Source organism: Martes martes (assembly GCF_963455335.1).
Source record: "Martes martes genome assembly, chromosome: 13".
In the NCBI taxonomy this organism is placed as follows: domain Eukaryota; kingdom Metazoa; phylum Chordata; class Mammalia; order Carnivora; family Mustelidae; genus Martes; species Martes martes.
The window spans coordinates 75390728-75412967 of NC_137901.1; the positions used below are offsets into that span (position 1 = coordinate 75390728).

The 22240-nt window shown below is 45.7% G+C and overlaps 1 protein-coding gene across 1 annotated transcript in view; it reads left to right on the top strand.

Annotated features, from left to right (window-relative positions):
* SVOP (SV2 related protein) overlaps nucleotides 1-20795 on the top strand; it is a gene marked incomplete at both ends in the record, with an annotated part of 71875 nt that extends 51080 nt beyond the window's left edge. The window contains 10 exons of the mRNA XM_080821237.1: nucleotides 467-530; nucleotides 2414-2539; nucleotides 2858-2986; nucleotides 4440-4513; nucleotides 7525-7601; nucleotides 10866-10973; nucleotides 14189-14300; nucleotides 15214-15295; nucleotides 19154-19243; nucleotides 20589-20795. Coding sequence (XP_080677363.1) covers nucleotides 467-530; nucleotides 2414-2539; nucleotides 2858-2986; nucleotides 4440-4513; nucleotides 7525-7601; nucleotides 10866-10973; nucleotides 14189-14300; nucleotides 15214-15295; nucleotides 19154-19243; nucleotides 20589-20795 — 1069 coding nt within the window. The remainder of the gene's footprint in view (nucleotides 1-466; nucleotides 531-2413; nucleotides 2540-2857; nucleotides 2987-4439; nucleotides 4514-7524; nucleotides 7602-10865; nucleotides 10974-14188; nucleotides 14301-15213; nucleotides 15296-19153; nucleotides 19244-20588) is intronic.
* Nucleotides 20796-22240: the final 1445 nt, after the last annotated feature.

Sequence of the window (22240 nt, forward strand, 5' to 3'; positions counted from 1 at the left end):
CTGAATGAAATAGGAATCCACAGGTCCATAATGATTAAATGAATGAATAGGTAGATAGATAGATTGAAAGACAGACAGACAGAGGTCTGGGATAGGGTCTGGGGATCTAAGCACTCAGCCATTGTCCCAGGAAATTCTGAAGTTAAGTTGTCCACAGACCATCCTCAGAAGAACGTTGACCTAGAAAAGTGGCATGCCTGGGTGTCTCAGTCGGCTAAGCGTTAGACTCTCGATTTCAGCTCCAGTCGTGATCTCAAAGTTGTAAGATTGAGCCCCTTGTCCAGGCTTCATGCTCAGTGTGGAGTCTGCTTGTCTCTCTCCCCCTACACACTCACATGTTCTCGCTCTCTCTCAAATAAATAAATGAAATCTTCCAAAAAAAAAAAAAAAAAAAAGGAAGTCGGAAAGCTGTGGCAACCTTCTGAGTCCTGACCTTAACTCCTTTCCTATCTCTCTGCTTTCCCAGGGTGACACTGTACGCTGAGTTCCTTCCCATGAAGGCCAGAGCTAAGTGCATTTTGCTGATTGAGGTAAGGAAGGTGGTCTGGGTTCCCCCAAGAGTGCTCAGTCTCTGAGCAAGAGATCCTCAGGCATCCTGAGCCTCAGGATAAGGAAATGGGATTTTGTCGGGTTTGTTAATTTGAACTTTGTTGTTGTTGTTTTGGGTTTGGGGGTTTATTTGCTATATGGATAAATTCTTCAACTGACCAAAAAAATCCAATCTCTTAAACTGGTGGCAGGCAGGTGGTATGTCATTCTTGGACAGGACATGGCTTTTATCTGAGAGTTGCAGCCAAACAGCAGAGACTAGGGGACCAAAACTCCTGCTTCTTGTCCATAGCATCCCCCTCCACCCCTATTTGTATCTGGACTCACCTGCATCTTGTGTGAGTGGTCACCTCTGTAGCTGTCTTAAAAGACCCTTGGTCCACCTAGTCCCTCTCAAGCCCTCTCTCTGCCAGGGTCTTATGACCCATTTTCTGATCATGATCTCGGAAGCTCTCGGGGCAAGTATGTAACTGCCCCCATGACACCATGCAGTAGCAGTAGTATTTACTTGTCCTTTCCGGACACTGATGTCCACAGTGATGACTATGATGCCACTCTCTAGTCACCACAACCACGCTGACAATATTCATTACATTAACCCCACATCCCAGTTTACCACCCTGATTGCATCTACCCTTGACTAGTAAGGATGGTAGTCAGCTGGTCCACACTGGTATGGATGAACCAACTGTTTAAATATTGAGATTGTATCTGTGCTGGCAGAGCCTGGTCGCTGATTACCCCTCATCACCTGACACACCCTGTCCTCTCAGAGGACCCCCTAGAACTTCCCATGATCTAGTAACTGAAGAGTTAACTCCTGGCACAGTCATGGAGTGTGTGTGTGTGTGTGTGTGTGTGTGTGTGTGTGTGTGTGTGTGTGTGTGTTGGGAGCAGGTGGTGTATGACCAGTGTCTGGTATCCATTCTGGTTGGTCTGTACTGTATCAGTTTGTTAGACATCTTAGCCATCACCCCTGGTTGCCAGTAACAGAAATAGACCGTGGTTAATTTAAGCAAAAGGGGATTTAGGCTCCCAGAACTTATGGGCATGTTGAAGGACCAGGTTTGTCAATGGTCAATGGTTGTAGGGTCCCAGCAGGAACCAGCATACTCAAATTAAAGTAATCTGAAGAGGGTTTGGTAAAGGGACTACTTCTAAGTAGCCCCAGGCTGTAAGTTCCGGTTGCCAGGCAAAAGCAGGAAGTACTTAGCAGTCCAGAGAGAGAGTTATGTGTCAAGGGCTGTTGGACAGGAGCTGTGCCCTTCTGCTGAGAGATGCAGCAAGCCCATGAGCATCCAGCGGAGAGGGAGCCAGAGTCCCACCTCTCTTACCTTCTTCCCTCCCCTTTCCTGTAGAGCTCCCCATTGGCTGCACCCAATGGGAAGCCAGAAGACAGAGAGCCTATGGCAGCAGTGCACACAAAGAGCAAGGTGGGGAAAGATGGGGAGTGACTGGGAGAGGCACAGAAGATACTCAGCTCTGCAGGGAAGAAGCAGTTGTGACAAGGATACTAGGGCCCTAGTGGGCAAGAGAGGTGGATGTCAGTAGATAAAAACCAATGTGTCCATCACCATATTGACCTCACACAAGGTGGTATTGGTCTCCTTAACTGGAGCTGCCACACTGTACACTCCAGTGGGTACCACGCCAATTTTAGACCGTGTGCATGGCACCCTCGGGAGGTGGACAACATAGTGGCTCTGGCCCAACCATGTGGACCACAGAAAAAGTGGTGGTCATTCCAACTTTGCAGACCCCAAGGACCTCTTACCCATATTGAGAGTGTCGTCTATCATGACGCTGACATTGCTCATGAGTTGACCATGCTGCTCCCATCACTGATCCCATTTTCCCATCCCAGGTCTTCTGGGCCATCGGGACAGTGTTCGAGGTCATCCTGGCTGTGTTTGTGATGCCCAGCCTGGGCTGGCGCTGGCTACTCATCCTCTCGGCTGTCCCGCTGCTCCTCTTTGCAGTCCTGTGTTTTGTAGGTATCCTTTAAGACATCTCAACCTTTGTCCTCTTGGCCTCCAGCTGTTCACTATATTTCGGTGGGGAGGGGGTGGAGGAGGACACCGTCCTGTAAGGAGTATTTTTAAGATTTTTTTGCGGGGGAGGGACTCTGACAGCAACACCAATTAATAATAATTGTAACAACGGCAGCAATCATAACTACAAGAACTCATCCTGTTCCATTCCTCTGGGTCCAGAGACTCCACCCTTAAAGACTCCACACCTAGATGAGAGTATGTGGCTGGGACCCGGTGTTCTGTGCCACCCTAACCTGTCACTCCTGTCCCCACAGTGGCTGCCAGAGAGCGCAAGGTATGATGTGTTGTCCGGGAATCAGGAAAAGGCCATTGCCACCTTAAAGAGGATAGCAACTGAAAATGGAGCCCCCATGCCACTGGGGAAACTGATCATCTCCAGACAGGTCCGTGCCTGGCCCACTGTCTGTGGCATGTGTGATCGTGCACCTGCATAGGAGTGTGTGCGTGGGTGGAGTGGGGTAAATCCTGAGACACACAAAAAGAGCAGAAGCAGAAAGCAGAACAATTCTCCAAAAGCCAATTTTCCTGAATTTACTTGGGAATGTATCTTTTTACCAAAAACATGTTTCGGGTATCCTTCTTTTTGAATATATGTAGGAAATAAGAACATATTTTTCCTAATACATATTAATATATTTATTTCCTCAATATGTTCTCTCTATAAATATATTAATGAGCCTATTTTAAAATACATTCAACAAAAACAAACATTCTCAAATATATTCAATAAACATTTGAAGAGTGTTATCTTTTCATTCAAGAATATACTAAAAAATACATTTTTTATTCATGAAAGCAATATTCATAGGTAGACTAAACCACCTATAGTCCATAATCTGTTTTTATATGTTTAAATAAGCAAGCATTTCTCAAACTAAGAGAAATATATTTGTTAAATATACCTAAGGAGAATATAATCACAGTCATAGGATACACTTAAAAATATATATACTTTTTTAAAGATTTTATTTATTTATTTATTTGCCAGAGAGAGAGAGAGCAGGGGGAGCAGCAGGCCAAGGGAGAAGCAGGTTCCCCACTGAGCGGGAAACCCAAAGTGGGACTCCGTCCCAGGACCCTGGGATTATGACCGGAGCCAAAGGCAGATACTTAACCAATAAGCCACCCAGGCTCTATGAAGCATCCCCCATAGAATATACTCTTAAAAAGAATATTGTAGCATAGCTCAGTCTGTTAAGTGTCTGCCTTCAGCTCAGCTCAGTGGGGAGTCTACCTCGCCCTCTCCCTCTCTCCCATTGTCCCTCCCCCTGCTCATGCTCTCTCTCTGTCTCTCAAATAAATAAATAAAATCTTTGAAAAAATTATAGAGCAAAAATTTGATAAGTTAGCAAATTATATGAAATTGGCAAGTGGGTCATTCAACTAATCAATCTTTCGGCACAATGGCTTCTGGTGAATTGATTTTCAGCACATTAGTATTTGCGATCTTAACCTAGAGCTGGCTTAGGCGGGTCATGAAATGGTTAGACACAGCTTGGACAGACTGTCTACTCCCCAGGTCCATGGGACTACCTGAGAGTCCTCAGGGCATAGAGTCTGCTTCTGGCTCCAGGATTTCAGGCGGGGGTTGGGGGTTGCAGGATGTCTCCATCCTTGGGGAATCAAGCCTGCAGACATTGCTGGGTCCTGGCTAGAGGGCCTCACCGGGCTGGGGGACTTTGTGCTATGGGATTGAGTGCTGGGTTCTCAGATCCTGAGCGTGCAGCCCATCAGCAGCCTCCCTCCCAGCCGTGGGTGTCCACCAGTCCCAGGCCAATGCCAGCACTGCTTGCTGAAGGAGACAAGAGCAAACAGCATGTCCTTGTCTTGAAACAGGAAGACCGAGGCAGAATGAGGGACCTTTTCACGCCCCATTTTAGATGGACAACCTTGTTGCTGTGGTTTATATGGTAAGAGCTGCTTCTTGACTTCTTGACACTTTGATGCCCTTCACCCGGGCCCTGTTTTGGGTTCTATTTTTATGCAATGCACGGAGAACTCTTTGAACTTAGGCAACATTTACAAAATTCAGTGGTTTGAACATCACTTTCCTGATCTCTGCCTTATCCAGGTATAACCTGTACTATTATTTTCTTAGTCTTTTTCTTTAATTGGACTCACCTCCGACTCAGATAAATGTCTTATTTTTAATTAAGTTATTAATTTTATTTCCAATATAAATCACATACAATGTTGTGTTAGTTTCAGGTATACAATACAGTGATTCAGCATGTTTATCCATTACTCTGTGCTCGCATGATCAGTGTATCCTTAATCCCCATCACCTGTTTAATCCACCACCCCCCACCCAGCTCCCCTCTGGTAACCATCAGTTTGTTCTAATAGTTAAGGCCCTGTTTTTTGGTTTGTCCCTTTTTCTTTTCCTTTGTTTTGTTCCTTAAATTCCACATATGAGTGAAATCATGTGGTATTTGTCTTTCTCTGACTGACTTATTTCACTTAGCGTAATATACTCTAACTCCATCCACATCATTACAAATGGCAAGATTTCATTCTTTTTATGGCAGAATAATATTCCATTGTGTGTCTCTGTGTGTATATAAATGTGTGTGTGTGTGTGTGTGTGTGTGTGTGTCTATCTCACATCTTTTCCATTCATCTATCAACAGACATGGGCTGCTTCCATAATTTGGCTATTATAAATAATGCTGTAATAAACATAGGGGCACATATATCCTTTTGAATTAGTGTTTTTGTACCCTTTGGGTAAATACCCAGTAATATACTTACTGGATCATAGGGTAGTTGTATTTTTAATTTTTTGAGGACCCTCCATACTGTTTTCCAGAGTGGCTGTACCAATCTGCATTCCCACCATTAGTGCACAAGGGTTCAGATAAATGTCTTTCAAGAGGCAATTTTATATGTCTGCTTTAAAGGAAAACAACCTTAACTGCAGGCCATATATTTTTAAGAGATAGACAGTAAAAAGTAGCTAGATTGATGATCTGCCAAGGGAGGAGACAAGATGGCGTAAAAGTAGGAGGCGCTGTTTCAACCTGTCCCCTAAAGTGAGCTGATTACCTACCGAAGAACTCTGATCACCTATGAAATCAGCCTGAGATTAGAATTATAGATTGATGATCTGCCAAGGCACTGAGCTGCTGTATTTAATAGAGAGATGCAGAGAGAGGGTAGGTGTCAAGGACACATTCATTAGCAAGTAAGTGAGAGGAAACCATCAAAATACAGTTGACCTTGAACAGTGCAGAAAGGGGGTTAAAGGCACATTCCCCTGAGCAGTCGAAAATCTTTTGACTCCCCCAAAACTTAACTAATAGCCCCCTATTGACCAGAAGCCTTGCTGGCAACATAAACAGTCAATGAACACGTATTTTGTATGCTATATGTATTATATACTGTATCTTAAACTAGGCTAAAGAAAAAGAAAATGTTATTAAAATCATCTGGAAGAGAAAATGCACTTGCAGTGGTGTACTGTATTTGTTGGAAAAAATCCCATTATAGGTGGCCTGTGTGGTTCAAACCCAAGCTGTCCCAGGGTTGACTGTGATTGAAAGGAAATGTAAAATGGGATTTTTGTCACAATTGGGATTTAATATTGCCATATTGCCTTGGATGCCAGCAGTGGCATGGGGCCTGCCATATTTGAGGAACCATTAATTTGGTCAACACAGGCATCCTTAGAACTTTCAGTCCTGATCCTGGTCCGTCTTCCTTAAATAACAGCCATTGGTGATGTGTGGATGTGGGCAGGATGGAAGGGAGGGATTTGTACCGAGTAATTCCCTGAAAATCCACAACTAGTTAAATCTCAGCTATTCTTTGAACCTTTTTCTACCAAATCATGTACACAGCGTGAACAGTGTGCAGAAGGGGCCTGGCTAACACTCTGCATTCTGGTTTAACTAGTGCTCACTTTTCCCATGCACCTTTGAGTAGAGGGGCTAATTAGCAGGTGATTGTCCTGAAAAGTGGTCAGTTGCAGGGAAGTGGAAGGGAAAGCTTTGATAATATATAGAACTGGGCTTTAGCACTGTCCCTGCGTTCCTAAGAGCTGAACCAGGCATTTATTAAACACCTGCTGTGTGCCCAACACAAGTGTAGAGTCTGTAGGGTTTTTTAAAAAGGGAGTAGATATGAGAGTTGAGGGTATCTGTCTTTGCAGGCAGGTGATTCAGTTGGGCCAACGCTACCCAAATACTGAAGCGATTAATTGGAGGCTAATTTTTGCGCACTATAGAAATTGCTAAACTTGCTAACATATATTGCAATGCAAGGAAATTAATCACTGCTGTCTGGTTATGACAGTTCCCACATAACTGTACTACAGGATAAGAATGTTCTGGTCCTACACACTTGAGTGTTCTAGTTCCTGGGACAATTGGGAATTAACTGTTTCATTCTGATCTGAAATTTTAGGGAAGTCTGCAGAATCTGCACTTGTACGGGCCACACAGCAGGTGTTTAATAAATGCTTGGTGAGTTGATTCAGCTCTCAGGAGTTCAAGGGAAGAGCTGGAGCCCAGTTCTTGATATTATCAAAGCTTTCCCCTCTTCTTCTCTCTTCATGTTGACCAAATTGGCCCAGAAGTCCTGATCGATGTCATTCATGACTGTGTTCTTCCAAATATTGGTACCCTAAAGTTGTTTTCCCTATTGCCAGTGGAATAAACAGCCGTGGGTGTTTTCTGTGATACAATACAATTCTTAGTCTTTCAAAGGACACAAGATCATGTCCCTTCATCACATCGCTATGCTTTGTACCTGCCATTTTCCTTCTCAAGGGCCCCAAGAAAGCCCCCAAAGGTCCACTGTCGGCCATGCCCAAAGACTGGTCCTCACTGCTATAGAAGCAAGTCCTTCCTGAGGGGTTGGGGAAAGGGGACTTGCACGTCTCCCATCATTTCTTGACATCTTTTTGCTTCCTTCCTGGCAGGTTTTCCAATGCGTTTTCTTACTACGGATTAGTTCTGCTCACCACTGAGCTCTTTCAGGCAGGAGATGTCTGCAGCAGTGAGTATCAGACCACCCACCTCCCCCCTATACAGTCAGATACGCATGCCCTTCCCAGGTCCACTGCTCCTGAGCTTGGCCATGCACAGATGCCCGTGACTTTACCCTGCTGACTTCCAGGAGAAATTCTCTGCCAAATCTGAGCATAGAAGACCTGGACTGTGGTCCCCAAGAAACTCTGTGGAAAACCAAATAATCCTGAAGTGACATTACAGCAGAGTCATATCTTATGTCACCTAAAGGGCGCAGTGAAGTACAGCATTGTGTTTGATGGCCATGACCCTATGCAGCTGTTCTCACGTGCATATGAAGTCTGAGAACCAGGCTGGATCTCAACCCTAGCCACACAACAGGATCACCTGGAGGAGCTTTTATTTTTTAAAGATTTTATTTATTTATTTGAGAGCATGAGCATGCATGTGAGGGAGCACATGAGCAAGGGAGAAGGGAGGCAGAGAGAGAGGAAGAAGCAGACTCTCTGCCGAGCAGGGAACCCCATGCAGGGCTGGATCCCAGGAATCCGGGATCATGACCTGAGCTGAAGGCAGATTCTCTTATACAGCTAGAGGTGGGAACCACTGGACAAAAGGAACAAAACAGAAAGCAAAGTCTCTATGCAGATATCTGGGCTTTCAAACCATTCTATCTCCAAGAACAGGTTCTTAACATTGAACCTGGGGTGAAGGATAAAGGGATCAAGTTCCTTCTTGTGTGCAGGATTTGCCCAGTTATTTTTTTCATAAGCCTCTGTAATCTCAGTTAATAGTTCGGTTTATTGGTATAAAGACTTAATGAGCTGGTGACTCAGCTGCAGATTTGGGGTTTGGTATTGAGAGAGTATAAATCACATGCCCCTAACAGGGGACCCACTGAAGCAAAGCAGAGGATCCAGGGAAATGTTACAAAGCAGGGGTTGGCAAACTTTTTCTATAAAGGGCCAGATAGTTAATATTTTAGGCTTTGGGAGCCATATGCGTCTGCTGTTGGAGCAGGAAAGTAGCCGTGGATAACCGGTTAGTGAACAGACATTGCTGGTGTTCTGACAAAACCTTTTTTGTGAATACAAATTTGGATGGCATATCATTTCCGTGTCATGAAATGCTATTCCTCTTTGATTTTTTTTTAATTTTTTAAAATTTATTTGACAGAAAGACACAGCAAGAGAGGGAACAGGGAGAGTGGGAGGGGGAGAAGCAGGCTCTCTGCTGAGCAGGGAGCCCAAAGAGGGGCTCGATCCCAGGACACTGGGTTCTTGACCTGAGCCAAAGGCAGACACTTAATGATTGAGCCACCCAGGCACCCCTCCTCTTTGATTTTGAAAAATCATTTTAAAATGCAAAACCCACTCTTAGCTTGCAGGCCAGGCAGAAACAGGCAGGAGACCAGATGTCAAATCTGCAGGTGATAGTTTACCAACTCCCATTTAAAGCTCTCTCTTATACCTGAGTGAGAAAATGAGTGAGCCCGTAGCTGAAAATCAGAGAGCCTAGGTTCTAGCACCAAGTAGTTATGAGACCTTGGACAAGTCATTTATTTGATATTTTCTATATGCCAGGTACTGATCTAGGTGTTAGGCTATATCAGTGAATACAAAGGACACATATCCCTACCATGTAAGCTCATGTTTTGGTAGGGAGACAGAAAAAGAGGGAAAGTAACATAATAAGTAAATAATACAGTGTGTTGGAAAGTGATAGGTGCACCAAAGAAAAAAAATTAAGAAAAGGTAAACTCCTGCCTCTCCTTCAAATATGCAATGAACAGATGTCAAAGATTTTATTTTATTTAACTCCTCAATTACTGCATGAACCAGTTAAGAACTGTGAAAAGTCCGAGGATTTACCTCTTTATAAGCTAACAAGTTAGCCTTCCATAGCTTCCACAGATGCCTGCAAAAGACACAACACTCCTGGGTCAGAGACAAAGGACTTTGTTACTCATAATGATAGCAGTGGCTGAAGTATCAGCACTTCCTTACACCAGCAAGGAGCTCCCATTCCCACAGGGTGATGTGAAGAGGGGAGACCACAGCTGCAGAAGCTGTGAGTTATGTTACAAGAGAGGATCTCTTCTACTGGATGGTAAAGGTTTAAAGTAGGTAAAGCCTGCTCTTGCCCTGCGGGGAGACACTATGTCATAGAAGGCTATAAGCAAACCTGCCCCTTGCTCCAAAAGTAGACACTTCCTGTCAAAGTTGTTGGTTGAACCAAGATCCTTGAAAAGATAGTTCAGAACAAAGCCCTTTAGTGTCTTTGCTTATAAAACATGCAGAAATGTGAGCAACTCATGGAGAATTGTCTCCTAATGGCTGGAAGAGGTTTCAACTAGTTCAAAGGAGAATTCAAAAGAATACATGTATATAGGCAATCAGAAATCCTGAAAAGCCTTTACAATGAGAGGCACAACTGGTTAGAATGCAATTTTCATTTTGATGGACAAGAATCATTTGCATTAATGTCAATATTCTATAATGTGCATAGCTCACAGATAATGAAAGGTGATAGAACTTGCAAGGGTGCACCAGACAAAACATTTTGCCCATTTCAAAGTCTTTCATGTTATTTCTTAACAAATGTATGGGGAAAGAAGATAGTCAAGCAGGATAAGGGAGGTCAGGAATGTGAGGCAGAATAAGGGGCAGTGGGTAGGTTGAAGTTTTAAATGGGGTGGTCAGAATGGCTTCCATGAAGTGAGATTTAAAGAAAGACATGAACAATGTGAGATTAGTCATAGGAATATATAAAGAGCAATCCAGGAAGAGGCAGCAGCCAGTGCAAAGGTCCTGAGGCAGGAGTGTTGAAGGAACAGCAAGAAGACTAGTGTAGCTGGTCAAGGGAGAGAGGTGGAGAGAGCAGAGCAAAGGAGAGAGATGGAAGGTGGGATCAAGGAATGGCCAGATAATATAGGTGGGGATCATAGAGGCCTCCCTGGAGTTTGTCTGCCACCTAGAGTCTGTCTGCCACGAAAACACCTGGTATGTGCCAATTCTGGGCTAAGTACATTCATATGCACAGCCTGAATTCAGGCCCCCAACTCCCTTGCCCAGTGGTTTTATTAGCTCCAGGTTTATGAAGAAACTGAGACTCAGAGAGATTAAAGCTGAGCTCTGCTGGTTGGGATTCAGACCTGAATCTGTCTGACTCCAGAGCCTGGGATCTTTCCACGGTATCGCAGCTGAAACATAACCAGGGAAGGAGGTGTAGGAGCAGGAGGGTATGATTCAAGGTTCTGTACATGGCTCTTCTCCCGTCTCCCACCTCCCAGTCTCCAGCCAGAAGAAGGCAGTGGAAGCAAAATGCAGCCTGGCCTGTGAGTACCTGAGTGAGGAGGATTACATGGACCTGCTGTGGACGACCCTCTCTGAGTTCCCAGGTGAGGAACCTGTGCGAGGTGGGGCCAGGGCAGCCAAGCCTGTGAACATGGCAGCTGGTCCTGTGGTGGTTCCAGCTGGTGCTGTCTGGAAGCAAATCCCCTTTCCAGGGGAGCTGGAGATTCTTTTTTTCAACCCTTAGCTACAAGTTGACAAGCACTGTGAAGGCTACTCTACTTGAGGGCTAGCAAATTAAGCCATCCATTGTCACATTCATTGGCAGAAGACACGAGACTCCTGGGTCAGAAACAAAGACTACTATGCACGGCGCAGCAAGCAACAGGAATAGTAGATCAGTGTCAGCTCCCCTTGCTCCCAAATCTCACAGGGATGATGACAAAGGGTCCAGGTGGATGCTGCACATGCAGTGAAGTAGTGGGTACAGCTGTTGGGCTCTAGCTCTTGTCCTATGACAAGAACTAGCTCGCCCAAATGCATGCAAATGCTGATAATGGATGATGCTTGCTCCCTGAGGAATTACCTGAGTGTTCCCTTCCAGGTATCTGATTGATCTACTACTCCCTGTATTCTTGACCCTGTATTCCAGTTTTCCTTGCCTTCCCAATATCTTCCTCGATCCCCTTTTCACTTTGCTTCCCTGAGGAATCCCAGGCTTAGGGAAATCAAATCTTCTGTAGCGGGTTGCCAGAAACCTGCCCGGCTTTTGTCCAGAGAGAGACATCATCTTTATTATACCGGACAGTAAACAGACCTGCCCTTTGCTCTGGAAGGAGACAGTATCTCTCTCTTCCAAGGTTGTTGACTATCCAAATGAAAGGACAGCCTGGAACAAAGGCTTCCTGGAACAAATTGCTTCTGCATGCAAGAAATACAAGAGACCCATGGAGAATTGTCCCCCATCAGCACTCACACTGGAAGGATCAGTGGGGCATCAAAAAATCCAAAGTTGCACATAAAGTGAAGGTGATCTATCTTTTTCCTTTAAAAAACTGAATAATTATTACAACAATGGTAGTATTTAGTATTTGTTGAGTGCTTACTCAATAAATGAGTGTATATTTTATTCTATGCTGTATGCAATGAGTGTATATTTGGTTCTATGCTCAGTGTTTTATAGATATATCTCATTTCATTTTGTGAAGTAGCATAATTATCCCCCATTTTACAATTGAAAAAACTAAAGTGTAGGGATGTGTAGCAAAAACTGTTCCTAAACTTTCAGGTGCCGGTCTCTGCCTCTTTGTGCCTGAGGGCTAACTCAAGAGGAACGGAAAGCCTCAGGATCTAAAAACAACCCAGGTTGCTGAGAGTGCCAGGGAGTTAAAACCTGGGAGCTGCCTTTGAACAATAAATGCGGAGTGGGTGGTGTACAAATACCGCAGCTTCCTCACTCCTTAGGCAGGAGAATGCTAAGATGCATTTTCTACACTGGCTCCCAGAACTCCCCAGTGGAATCTGAGAGTACCTGCTCACAGTGGTAACTGTCTTGACAGGCTCTCTTGCCTTCCCTTCCCTCTCTCACTTTCCCACCCTCCCACTGGTGCTTCTTTGGGTTGCCTCTCAAGTAAACACTTGTACTTGGACCCTTGTCCCAGGGTCTGCTTCTGGGAGAGCTCAGCTAAAACGCTCAGTGTCCTACACCTGGCAGAGCTAAGATTTGGGGTCCCACCCCAGAGCCCAGAGTCTTCATTCCTGTAAGATCCTGTCTATCTTTTTCTTAAAACCCTTCCCCTATATGGCTCAGTGGGTAAGACTAGAGACATAGAATTAGACACCACGTTGCCAATGACCATTTCCATGACTTTGGGCACTCACCATGATTTTCCAACAATTTCCATGATGTTGTCTTTCTGAAACTCAGTTAATTCTTATTTATTACATTTATGATTTGTTGGGTCTGTTCCCTGACACATCCCGAGGCTCCTAGAATAGTTCTTTTTTAATTTATTAAAAAGTTTAATTTAATTTAAAAATTAGTTCCACTTAATTTTTTGACTGAAGAAGTGTGGGAAATTGACAGCATTTATTTTAGGGGGTTGTTTTTGATGATTAAGCAAGATAATAGATGCAAAAGTGTTGAGCCCAGAGTTAATTATTATTAATAAAAACCACCATGCTATATACTTCCTCTACTGAAGTAGGGAGTCTTATTTTATTGAGCCCCATTTTTTTTAAAGATTTTATTTATTTGACAGAGAGATCACAAGTAGGCAGGCAGAGAGAGAGGAGGAAGCAGGCTCCCTGCTGAGCAGAGAGCCCGATGTGGGGCTCGATCCCAGGACCCTGGGATCATGACCTGAGCCGAAGGCAGAGGCTTAACCCACTGAGCCACCCAGGCACCCCATTATTGAGCCCCATTTTACCAGTGAAGTAACTAAGGCTCTGAAAAGGCAAGGGACAAACCCAAGACCACAGGACAAGTCAGAGACAGGTCTGACTCCCATCCCTGGTGTCCATTGCCTGGATCCAATGAACCCCACATCCCTTGGTGCCTATTTCGTTATCCGTTGCTATGCAACAAATTATCCCATATTTTAGTGGCTTCAAATAACATATTTATTACTCACAGTTTCTGTGGGTCAGGAAGCTGGGCGTGGCCTACCTGGGTCCTCTGCTTTGGCGTAACTGACAAGACGACAATGGCAGTGTTGGCCCAACATCTGTAGTCACATCTGGAAGTTCAGCGGGAGCAGGGTCTGTTTCCATGCTCACTCATGTGCTTGCTGGCAGGATTCAATGCCTCCAAGGGCTGTTGGCCTGAGGACCTCAGTTCCTCACTGGCTGTTGGCCAGAGGCCACTTATAGACCAGTGCCTAAGAAGAGTCAGGGGGACAGAGAATGCTAGGAAAACAGAAACCACATTCTTTTATAACTTCATCTCAGAAGTGACCGACAGTGTTTTTCTGTATTCTAATCTTTAGAAGAGACTCCCTAGTCCAGCCTGCTCTCGGGGGCAGGGAGTTCTTTTTTTTTTTTTTTAAGATTGTATTTATTTATTTGACAGACAGATATCACAAGTAGGCAGAGAGGCAGGTGGAGGTGGGGAAGCAGGCTCCCTGCTGAACAGAGAGCCGGATTCGGTGCTCGATCCCAGGACCCTGAGATCATGACCTGAGCCAAAGGCAGAGGCTTCACCAACACTGAGCCAGCCAGGTGCCCAGGGGCAGGGAATTCTATGGGGTGTGAATACCAGGAGGTGGGGGTGCTGGGAGCCATATTGGAAGCTGCCTGCTATGGTGTCCCTGCTCTCTCCCAGGTGTCCTTGTGACTCTGTGGATCATCGATCGCCTGGGCCGCAAAAAGACCATGGCCCTGTGCTTCGTCATCTTCTCCCTCTGCAGCCTCCTGCTGTTCATCTGTGTTGGAAGGTGGGTCAAGAGACTGGCTCACTCCGACCAGCAGGCTCACATCTCAGGTCATGGCCAGTGGCTCTTTGGGCCTGTAAGCTGTGGGCTACACTCCTGTTGGTGATCCGAGAGATCACCCCCCGCCCCAGCCCCTCACTGGGACTGAGACTCTTGACCACAAGATCAGACTCAATCTGGGGCCTCTGAAGGGGGTAGGGCTGGGAGGGCTCTTTGGGTACAGGTTTTGCTCCAACACTGTCACGTTTAGACTTTTGACATTGTCTCCCAGTGAGATCATGCGTACAACTGTTTATGTATGGTTTAAAAGCATTCCTTTGTTCAGTGGAAATACTTCAAGGTCCTGTTGTATAATCCCTTTTCTGGCATTTCTCCATTTTTCCATCTATCAAGGACCTCAAAATATGGAAGGGGCTTGTGTCTCTCTTGACCTCGGAGTGGCCCCAGGCCAAAGCTGATAAGGAATGTGTGGAAGGTCTGAAAAGGTAGCTTAGACCCTAACATGTTGGTGTTCTTAGGCATTTTGGGGAACAATGGAACAGGGGATCGGGGACCAGGATTATCCCAAAAATACTGCGTAGAAGTTTACTGTCCCTGGCTCAACTGCCTCCTGACTCTATCAGGTCCCGTCTGGGTTTTCAAAGATTTGTATCACTTCTCTCTGACCTTGCGACCCACCTGGGCACCACAGATGTTTGCAGCTTTTAGCCCAGAACTTTGGAGAACAATAAACTTATAAAGGCAGGCCTTTGGAGAAGGCACCGGGATTGTGTGCCTGTGTGGATGTGTTGGGTGGGGGTGGGCTGTGCCAATTTCTAGGTTCTAAATTCTGCCTGGGCAGATAGGACTTTGCTGAAACAAGCTGACAGGAAAAAAAAAAAAAGTGCTCATCTTCTTTTTTTATTTCTCTCCCTAGAAACATGCTCACTCTGTTACTCTTCATTGCAAGAGCATTTATTTCTGGAGGCTTCCAGGCAGCCTATGTTTACACACCTGAGGTAAGAGGGGTGCCTGGGAACAGCTGGGAAGGGGAAGGAGTAAGCTCTGCCTCCAGAAACACCCAGCATGGGCTCCTCAGAATGGGACTTGTCCAGGGGCCTGAGTAGTGACTGTGAAGCTCTTCATTACTGCAGGCTATCTTCCAATTGTTTTGTTTTTTGTTTTTATTTTATTTTATTTTATTTTTGCTGCTTATAAAAGCTGATGTCCAATGTAAAACTTCCAAATGGTATCAAACTGCATAAAACCAAAAATTAAAGGGCCCCACGTTCCCCCTTCCTAGACACTGCCTTTCTGAATAGTTCAGTGTTTTCTAGGCACATAGTGATTTATGTTAGTGCATGTACCGAATTGGGGAAGTGAACAACTTTTTTTTTTAATTTTTTTTTTTTAAGATTTTTTTCTATTCATTTGACAAACAGATCACAAGTAGGCAGAGAGGCAGGCAGAGAGAGAGGAGGAATCAGGCTTCCCACCAAGCAGGGAGCCCGATATGGGGCTCGATCCCATGACCCCGGGATCATGACCTGAGCCGAAGGCAAAGGCTTAACCCACTGAGCCACCCAGGTGCCCCTGAACAACTATTTCTTAATAAAGAAACTAATTACAATGGTGTGGGACAAGACTTAGGGAAACAAAAAAATAGTAAAGCAGTGGCCCAGAGCTTGCAACGGGGGTGGAGGTGGCTGGGGACACAGCTGTCACCCACGGCCAGTGGGATGAGGAGAGGGGATTGTTCCAGAGTCCCAGGAAAGAGATATAGAGAGAAGTTGTGGCCCTTAGTTGAGGGACACATGTGGCCTGAGGCAACCTGGAAGGGAAGGAGCAGGAGAATAAATACCCAGACCTCTCTCTCTTCTACCTCCTTCCCATCTCCCACTGGGGCTCCCATCTTCCCAAGCAGAAGTCAGAGGGCCAGGAGCCCATAATGGTCCACATAGGCCAGGCCCAGGGCAGGGAATGAGGTGGGGAATTTTGGAGAAGAAGATTCAAGACAATGAGTACAGGACACATGGATCTACTTTGTTATTTCCAACACTTGCTGTACTATGCTATGTGGTAAACAGTATATACTATATATAGTATATCCTACATATAATATACTAATGTATACTACATACTATACAGTACACTATATAGTGTGTATATATATATAATATATATATTATATGCTATCCCTTTACCCCTATATAGTATATAAGTGTATATTATATACTCTATTTTTATATATACTATGTTTATATACTTCACTATATATGTGTATATATGTACATACGTTACACATAGTGTATACCCATAGTATATATACTGTTTAGTGAAGTATATATACATAATATATGTAAAGTATATACCCATAGTATATACTTTATATACCCACAGTATGTACTATGGGTATATACTTTATATGTATTATATATATATACTTCACTAAACAGTATATATACTTTATATTGTATACTATATTATACTATATGGTACATATATGCATATATATTGTATATTTTACTATACTATGTAGTATAGTGTGGGCAAATCATAATTTTATAATAATTCTCCTACTAACAGATATTTGGATATTTTACAACTTTTCACTATCACAAACAATGCCAAGGTGAACAGCTTTATATAGTCATGTGCGTGTGTGTGCTTCCCTTAGAATAAATGTCAAGATGTGGAGTTGCTGAGTTTAAAGCCTATGAACATTGAGTGGAATTGAGTGGAATTGAAAGCTCACCCCCTAAAATGTGGCACAAATTTACACTCCACACAGCAGAGCCTGAACATGTCTAATTTCCCACAGTCAGGGATTATGGGTTAATTTTTTTATACTTATTATATTTTATTTCATCTTATTTTAGATAGGAGCAAAAGAAGGAGGAGAATATTATGTAACAGATGCTGTGCCAGGGGAAGGAGGGTGTCTAGATTATCCCTTATTCCCACAACACTCCAGAGCCCTCACTCTGAGTCATCATCCTGAACCCTGCTCCCTCCACCCCACCTCAGACCTATCACCAATCCTGCCTCCTCCAAGAAGGCCTTCCAGATCCCCCCCTCCCCTGACTTGCTTTTGCTAGTCAGTGCCTGTGTCCCTCATTTAATCCAACGTCCATCAATCTGTATTAAATTGTAAACTGTGGAATATCCATCACAGAATACAATTGCAGCAGTGAAAGAGAATGAGGTAAATGTCTATAAACTGCTGTCCATAGGATTTTAAGACATAATGCTGAATGGATAAAGCAAGTTGGACTGGTGAGTATGATATGACACCATTTATATTTTGAAAACAATGCTATATTTTGTATACACATATGTTTAATGCATCTGGGTGGATACCTTCCAAACTTCATAACATTAGGGACCTCTGAGGAATATAGGAAAACCTGGGACAGGTTCTGGGTCAAAGGGAGTTCAGGTGTCTTAATTTCTGATAAGGAAAATATATTTATATATTGCTGTGTCATTGGGTGAATTAAAATATCATAGGTAGGGCACCTGGGTGACTCAGTTGTTAAGCATCTGCCTTCAGCTCAGGTCATGATCCCAGGGTCCTGGGATCGAGCCCCGAATCGGGCTCCCTGCTCAGCAGGAAGCCTGCTTCTCTCTCTTCCACTCCCCTTGCTTGTGCTCCTTCTCTCACTGTGTCTCTCTGTCAAATAAATAAATAAAATCTTTTTTAAGAAATATTATATGTAAATGCATACATATGGTATGCACTCAAAAGTATTTGTTGAGTGAATAAATAAATGAATGAATGCCAATGTATGTATAGTCATAGAAAAATCTAGAAGGATATACAGGGAAATGAGACAATGGTTATCTCTGAGTGTTGGGATCCTGCGTGAGCTTTGCTTTTCCCTGTATATTCATTCTTCCTGAGCTTCCACACCGAGCACTGTACTTGTTAGAGGTGTGTTAGCTGCTATAACAAAAGATTCCCCAAGTGCAATGTATTGACACAGCAGAAGTTTCTCACTAATGAAACAGGCCGATATGTGTGTTCTTTCACTTCCACAGTGTGATTCAGGGACCCAAGCTCCTTGCATCTTGCCAATTCCTCATCCATTAATTGTTAATCAAGGGTGATTTTGCCCCTCCCCCCAGGGGACATTTACAATGCCTACAGATATTTTGGGTTGTCACAACTCGGGATAACAGTGCAGAAGGTGCTACAGGCATCTAGTGGGTAGAGGTCAGGGGTGTTGCCAAACATCCTACAATGCACAGGACAGCCCCCACCATGAAGAAGGACCCATCCCCAAATGTCCCTAGTGCTAAGGTTGAGAAATCTTGCCACAGGGCCTCGGAGGCCTTGAGTCCTCCTTCAAGCCAGCAGACTGGGAAAGGGAGTGGAGAAGACGTGCCTACTTTTTAATTCCCTTGGCCTGGAAGATGTACAGTGACATCTCACTTTGCCCAAGGGAAAGCTAGGCACGGGGGCCCCTCAGGTACAAACTGAGACACTGTGTAAACATTTCTACCTCTGTCTTTACGAAATGCAGGTCACAGCCCTTCAGGGGGAATGAATGAGAAGAGGCAGGCGGGGTAGGGTCTGGATCCTGAATGTGCACCAGTCCCTGGTGGAGCTTTGGGGGACCTCCCAGGGCAGGGAGGATCCCCTCACTGGGTTCCCACCACAGCTTGGTCTCTTGCCTTCTTTCTCTGTTGAACTTCCTATCCCCCTTGAGATGAGACTCCCCACCTGGTCTCCCACCCCTTGATGTGGTCACCAACACCTGTGTGATTCACGCTAACTTCAGGCCTGCCCACGGGGGGCAGTCCCATCACTCCTGAGCTAGAGAGGAGGGAGGATCCTACATTTTCTCAACCCCACATGGACGCCTGTGTTTCAGGTCTATCCCACAGCGACCCGAGCGCTGGGCCTGGGCACCTGCAGCGGCATGGCAAGAGTGGGTGCTCTCATTACTCCATTCATTGCTCAGGTGGGTGTCACCCTCAAATACCAGGGGTGGGGGGGGACCATAACAAAAGCCAAAGCATGGCGAGGAGCTCCTCCACACTGAGCCTTCTGCAGAGCCCACGGTGGTGTGCAACACCTTCTCTTACCCTAACAACTATCCTATGAAAGGAGTCATATCGCTTGCAAATGAGAAAACAGGCTCAAAAAGGTAAAGAGACTCGTCCAGGGTCTCATAGCTGGGAAGTAGAGAAGCTGGGACTTAGACCTGAAGTCTAAGACCAGAAGACCCCGGGGGTGCCATATGATTTGGCCAAAAACTAATTGGATGAGAACAAGTAAGATGAAAACAAACTGTTGAAAACAACATGATTTGGTGGGAAACATGTCTCAGGCCCTGGTTTCTGAGTTGCATGATTAGGTGTATTTGCAGAATTTTGTAGCCCCTGGTAGGTCTTAGAACATTTCTCTCCACTTCCAGGGATCTTATTTTGAAGTCATTTTGCTTTTTTGAAAGCCAATTCACTTTTTTTCCTGTCTTTATCATTTTTATTTTATTTTTTTTACCAAGGTAAAAGTCACAGAATGTAAAATTAACCATGTTAAAGTGAACAATCCAGTGGCGTTTAGCACATTTCATAGTCTAGTTCCCAAACATTCCCATCAAATAAAACTCCATGTCCATGAGGCAGCCACTCCCCGTTTCTCCTCTCCCCCAGCCCACCAATGTGCATTTTTAAAAAAATAAGCTCTACACTCAACATGGGGCTCGAACTCACAACCCTGAGATCCAGAGTCCCGTGCTGTAGTGACCAAGCCAGGTGGGCGCCCCTGTGCATTCTGTCTGCATGAATTTACCTGTTCTGGATATTTCACATAAACAGAATTCTGCCACAAGTTTTAGCCAAGTGTCTCTGTTCTGGGCCACTGTGTGTGGCCGTTGTGAGTCACTATTACCTGCTGCAGAGGGCCGGCCATATGCCTGCATGGTGCCAAGTCCTCTCGGGTATCCTATCCTCAGGAGGTAGATACTGCCCTACCCATTTGGCAGGTGAGAAAATGGAGTTTAGCTCTGCTGTTAAGCTAGAAAGTCAACGGAGAATGTAGTTTGAAGGAATACAGACCCTTGAGCCTGATGGGGTGTGAGCTCAAACCCCAGGCCCATCCTTCGTGTCTGTGTGAGCTGGAGTATGCTACTTGGCCCTCTCTGAGGCTCAGTTTTTCCGTCTGGAAAATGGGGACAATTCCCTTGCTCTTAGTCGTGGGGACTGAACTGAATGGGATAATCCCACAGAGGGCTTACAAGACGCCTGGCATTATCCATACTTCCTGAATATCCCCTCTCACGGACCCATGTCTCCCTCCCCCAGGTCATGCTGGAATCTTCTGTGTACCTGACCCTGGCGGTGTACAGCGGCTGCTGCCTCCTGGCCGCCCTGGCCTCCTGCTTCTTGCCTATCGAGACCAAAGGCCGCGGACTACAGGAATCCAGCCACCGGGAGTGGGGCCAGGAGATGGTCGGCCGAGGGACGCATGGCACAGGCGTCACCAGGTCGAACTCTGGCTCTCAGGAGTAGTGACCGATGCGGGGCTGAGCTGGTCTTTGAGGCCGTAGAACGCAGGGAGCTGGTGGAGCCCAGCTGGGGCACCGACCCTCACAGCTCACGTCAAGAACTCACCCCGAAGGACAACCTGGACCAACAGGGTTTTGTGTCTTGACTCCGTTTGCTCATATTCACTGAGATCCCCCTGGGGCTGGGGAGGCATTTGCTCCAGGGGGTTCTCTGGAGGTGTGGGGGGGAGATTTGTTAATAACCTGTGGACCTGCATGGGGAAAACTGCCACATTAGGAGTGGCCAGTGTCACCGGTCGCCAACCAGATGCCGCCCAGATTCAGCCAGTCACACCCTTGGTGAACAACCCCACACACATCTCTGTAGATACAGTCCAGGCCCAGGGCCCGGTAGAGGCCCGCCGCGAGGGACTCAACACCTGCCAATGGGACCTGTTCAGGAGGTTTCTTCTCTATCCCCGGCCCTGGTGTCTTCTTCTTTGAAATCGCAGGTGACCCGGCTGTGGCCTGAACAGCTTCTTCCCGGAGATGCTGTCTCCAAAGGGGTCCCTTGGTCTGCCTCCCCAGGGCCTGACTAGTGGAGACTCTGGCATATGGACATGTGTTTGAACTTGAGCCACGTGTCCCCTCCTGGTCCCCTGTGGAGTTGCTCTCTCTGGATCTAGCGGATCTACGGGTCTGTGGGGACAGCTGAGCTTCTACCAGATGACCGCCTCAGAGAGCTGTTGCCCTCCCCCTCCCCCAGGAATTGGGGACTGAGGCCAGAGGAGGTGAGGATAAAGTCCAAAGCCAAAGTCGGGGCCTCCCGTTTGGAAACAACGAAAACCAATGCCAGGGGCTTCTTTTCTGACCCCCTTGTTGGTCAGGCTGGTTGGTGACTCTTGGAGAAAGAAAATAGTTAACTCAGGTTTCAGTGCTGTGGATGTCGGGGGTGGGTAAATGGCTACTTGGGCAGAGAAATGGAAAAGATTCTGCACCAACCACCCCCTCCCATCAGGGTCAGGGAACCAGGAATCCTTGCCCGCCCCTTGGTTTCTTGTTTCCCCCTGCCGTCAAGGGCCGGCTTCGTCTTTGCATAGAGGCAGCTCCCAGGGGTCCAGCAATAGTTCTCTGCCATCAGTGGGGAGGACCGGGAGGGCCCACATGTGTGACATGTGTACATTTGCAAAGGAAGAGAGGGCAATTAGTTGGGTTTTGGGTTGGCCTCGGGAGGAAGGGCTGACGCCATTGCCTCAGCAGACAACATGCACCTCCAGGATCTGGTTTCCATGAGCCCTTTCCCCATCCTGAAGGCAGGGAACTAGAGCAGGAGGGTGGAAGCTGCTGGATCCCATCAAAGGCCGGAGAAGACTGACCTTCTGTGTGGAGGTGCCTGCTTGAAGTCAACAGTTTGAGGAAGCCAAATGTGTACGTTCATCTCTTATTAAAACATGTTGGTGATGGACATTG